Below are 4,003 nucleotides of genomic sequence, written 5' to 3'. Positions count from 1 at the left end.
TTTTTTTTTTTTTTGTTATTGTACAGGATGTGGTTGAAGCCATTGCAGAAGCAGCCTTTAAGGTATCAGAGTATCCTGTGATATTGTCATTTGAAAACCATTGTTCGTAAGTTCTGAGGCATTTATACCTTTCTTTCTTTCTTTCTTCCTTTCTTCCTGCCTTCCTTCCTTCCTTCCTTCCTTCCTTCCTTTCTTTCTTCCTTTCTTTCTTTCGACGGCATCAATGCGCACCGGCCTCCTTCTCTGATATGAGGCCCCGCTTGCTAGATCAACTGGTTATTAAAAAAAAAGCTCAATATTTTTCTAGCCATCGCTCATTGTCTTTTTTAAACCAAATCCAGTGGCTTAGCCTTCTCCACTGTATTTTGGATATCACTCATGGTGGTTTTTACCTTATGATGAGTTAGGCCTAACAATAACAGCAGTCGTCTCACACTGTGTACTACAAACCCTCTACATCCAACTTCGATTGAAAAATGCTCCGCTTTCCAGCCTGCGTCTTCACATTTCTTGAGGAGGTTTACATAACGGTCAATCCTTCGAGCCCGCACAGCGTCCATATTATCTTCCTGAGGAACCGTTAACTCGACTAGATTTACAACTTTCCTTCTTTCACACCACATTAAACATGTCTTTTTTACTTTCAGAGTAAAGCAACAACAATTACTAGCAAAATATTGCTGTGAAGCTTTTGGAGAATTACTTTTGCAGAAATCTTTGGACTCATTCCCAGTAAGCACTTTGATTTTGTTGATGCTATGCATCTCTCTCAGCCTGCCAGAAATAGCATCTGAATCTTCAAATCGTATCTTGCTGTAAACCCAAACTATGTCTGCTCTGAAAATCTGCAGTGAATTGGTCAGTGAATCCTCTGTAGCTGTTGAAAATCGACAGCAAGATGAGCTGTTACAGATCACACTGTCCCAAAGTGTGTATATATGTGACTGGGGACCACATGTGAACTTGCATTCTCACTGACATTCTGAATATGAACTCTACACCTCAACAACAAATGACAACTACGGCTATGGCATCTGTGCTATCTGTTGCACTTGCTGTCTCAGTGGGGCGTTTGTCAAATTTGCAAGCTGGAGTTTTGGGTCAACTTTTGGATATGGTCCGCATTCATGAGAGATTTGGTGAACTCATTGATCAGAGCTGGCTCAACCCATCCTGGGTGAGGGCTGCCGCAAGTACATGTAGTATATCTTGCTGTCTTGAAAAAAACAAAACAAAAAAAAACACATTGGAGAATGTGGTCTTGTACATTGCCTAAAATGTGTATAGGTAATTTAGACTTAAATATAATAGAAAAAAGACTAAGAATTTCACTGTTGGCATGCCATTCATTATAAGTCTTGTGGATCAGGCTGAACTAGAAGCCAAGCAACAACAACAAGAACAACAACAGCAAAGGCAACTTGTAGCAACTAATAATAATAATAATGATGATAATAATAATAATAATAATAATAATAATAATAATAATAATAATAATAATAATCCTTTCTACTATAAGCACAAGGCCTGAAATTTGTGGGGAGGGGACTTATTTTTAGTTGGTGGTTGCAGCTTCTTTGATATTCATTGTTTTCTGTGTTTGAAGCAAAAGGGTTAATGTTTTCTCCCAGCTCCCTAAAAGCAATCTCTTTCTCTTTCCCCACCACCCATCATCACAGAAGTCGCTCACGTTTTGATCATGTCTTCTGTGTTTGTTTTTTCACAGCTTAAACCCGGTATTCAACTACCATCACCACATGACCTCAAGAAGAAGATTTTGATTAAGAATAAGAAAGTGCACAAAGGTAGGTATAGGGTTGCAGTTTTTTATCTTTGACACCTGTTGGTTACTTAGTAACCAACTGGAGTAGTCTTGTGTTTGTAAAACCCATGGCTGGTACAAACTAATTTCGATTATACCAATGGTTGTCCTAAGTTTTATTTTAGTAATACTGATAGTCGGAATAGTCTAATTATGATAAATTAATTCTACTAAGTCTTATTTTAGTAACATCAAGTTGAGGCAGTCAAATTTTACTAGATATTAACTAAAGTTACCTCATTTTACCATTATCTAATTCTACCAACATTATTGACTGAATTTGTCTAATTCTACCAATATTATTGAGCATAGTTCTCTAATTCTATCATTATTATTGAATACTGTTTCTTAATTCTGCCAATATTATTGACTGAAATTATCTAATTCTACCAATATTATTGACAACAGTTGCCTAATTCTATTAATATTACTGAGAACACTTCTCTAATTCTACCAACTTTATTGATGCAGCTGCCAAATTCTACCAATATTATTGACTACACTTTTCTAATTAGACCAATATTATTGATTGTAGTTATCTAATTCTACCAACATCCTTGACTGCATTTGCACAATTCTACCAATATTATTGACTACAATTGCTTAATTCTACCTAATTCTACCATCTCAAATGTGAGAGGAGTACTCCATTGTGAGGCCTACCCAAGATTTGGGTTAGTTACTATTGCTTCAGTCGTGTAGGGGATCATATCACACACTCTCACATGTATTGGTTTATGGTATGGAGATACAGTATGATAGTTTGAACATTTTGTATTTTCCCTAATTTTCTTTTATCATCACTTTAGGTGGAGATGATGATGACATGGCTGGCTTAACAGATGAAGAAAAGAAGAAAATTGAGAAAGAAAAGAAAGATGCGGTAACTTGACTTTGCATTTTTGAAGGAGAATTTTTCAACAAGTCATCTATAATATTTCTCATTCATTCTCTTTTTAATATTCCTTCTTTTATTCGATTTTTTGTTGTTTTTAATTTTCATCCAAGTGAGGGTAAAAGAAATGTACCATTTCATTTAACAGGGAACTGCTGCTAAAGAAGCTGAAGCCGCTGAAGAAATGTCTGCCCTTGTCAACTATATCCAACCAGTTCATTTCACAACCTTTGACAATGCCACAAGTAAGTGTGATTTGTAGTTTTCACAAAGAATGCTTCAGCCCCCCACCGCCCAAAGTTTAATCATATTTTCACAAGACATACCAGAAACATATAACCGATGTGTATGCCATTGAATTGATCAGAGCTCAGTCGTTATCTCCTGTGTTCAATGCTACTTGAAATTATCCAGATAGATGAGAATTTAATGGCTGAAAATTCTATTAAATGTCTTGCTCCATGAAAAGAAAATGCAATATTTATTGCATTTCCAAAAGCAGAAGCATATATGGGAAAAAATAGTGTCAGCTGACCGATGTATTATAGGTAAGGTGTTAGATTTAGTAGGGGAGATAACTCAAAATTATCATCAGCGTAACAGATCACAAAGGGAGATAAATCTTCCCAATAGTTCTCAATCAGGACCCATATGACCCCTGAAGGCTCACATTAGATTTTGCTGTTAAAATTTATCTGCAATTAATTGGTTATGCTTTTACAATACACAAAATATTTTAGCATATCATTTCTTATATATACAATTCATAATAATACTTAATTATAAAAATATAATGATGATGATGACGATGATGACGATGATGAAAGGGACTTTCTTAAACATTGAATGATTATTAGGATCCAGTAGAGTAAGACAGGAATCAAAGGGGTCCATAGGTAAAAAAAAGAGTTGACAATCAGTGTCCAAGATATTTCTCCAGCCTCACTTCAGAAAATATCTCTCATACATTTTCTATTCAAGTGAGATCCATGTCTGTCTTTTCATCTGTTTACATGTTCACCTATTTAAATGTTTATTCATTTTCATCCAACAGAGAAGAACAGAAGCTATGAGATGTCATCCATGGTAGAAACCCAAGCTTTGAACTTACTGAAAGAAGCACCAGAAGACTTTGTAGAGTATCCTTTAACTTTAGAGAGAGTTTGTGGAGGTTAGAAATGTCAGTGAGGACGATGGTGGTGATGGTGGTGGTGGTGAGGGCAGTAATGGTGGTGGTTGGAGTGATCAAGAAGATGATGATGATGATGATGATGATGAGGAGGAGG

General features: G+C 35.9%; 1 protein-coding gene across 1 annotated transcript in view; it reads left to right on the top strand.

Moving 5' to 3' along the window:
• The window catches only part of LOC106870488 (1-phosphatidylinositol 4,5-bisphosphate phosphodiesterase classes I and II), a 65,247-nt gene that overhangs the window by 35,374 nt on the left and 25,870 nt on the right, over positions 1-4,003 (top strand). The window contains exons 12-17 of the mRNA XM_052971524.1: positions 27-106; positions 648-732; positions 1,727-1,805; positions 2,632-2,705; positions 2,866-2,962; positions 3,772-3,856. Coding sequence (XP_052827484.1) covers positions 27-106; positions 648-732; positions 1,727-1,805; positions 2,632-2,705; positions 2,866-2,962; positions 3,772-3,856 — 500 coding nt within the window. The remainder of the gene's footprint in view (positions 1-26; positions 107-647; positions 733-1,726; positions 1,806-2,631; positions 2,706-2,865; positions 2,963-3,771; positions 3,857-4,003) is intronic.

This window comes from Octopus bimaculoides, chromosome 11, assembly GCF_001194135.2.
Source record: "Octopus bimaculoides isolate UCB-OBI-ISO-001 chromosome 11, ASM119413v2, whole genome shotgun sequence".
NCBI lineage: Eukaryota > Metazoa > Mollusca > Cephalopoda > Octopoda > Octopodidae > Octopus > Octopus bimaculoides.
The sequence above is the reverse complement of the archived record's forward strand: the minus strand, read 5'-3'. Positions and strand labels throughout refer to the sequence as shown.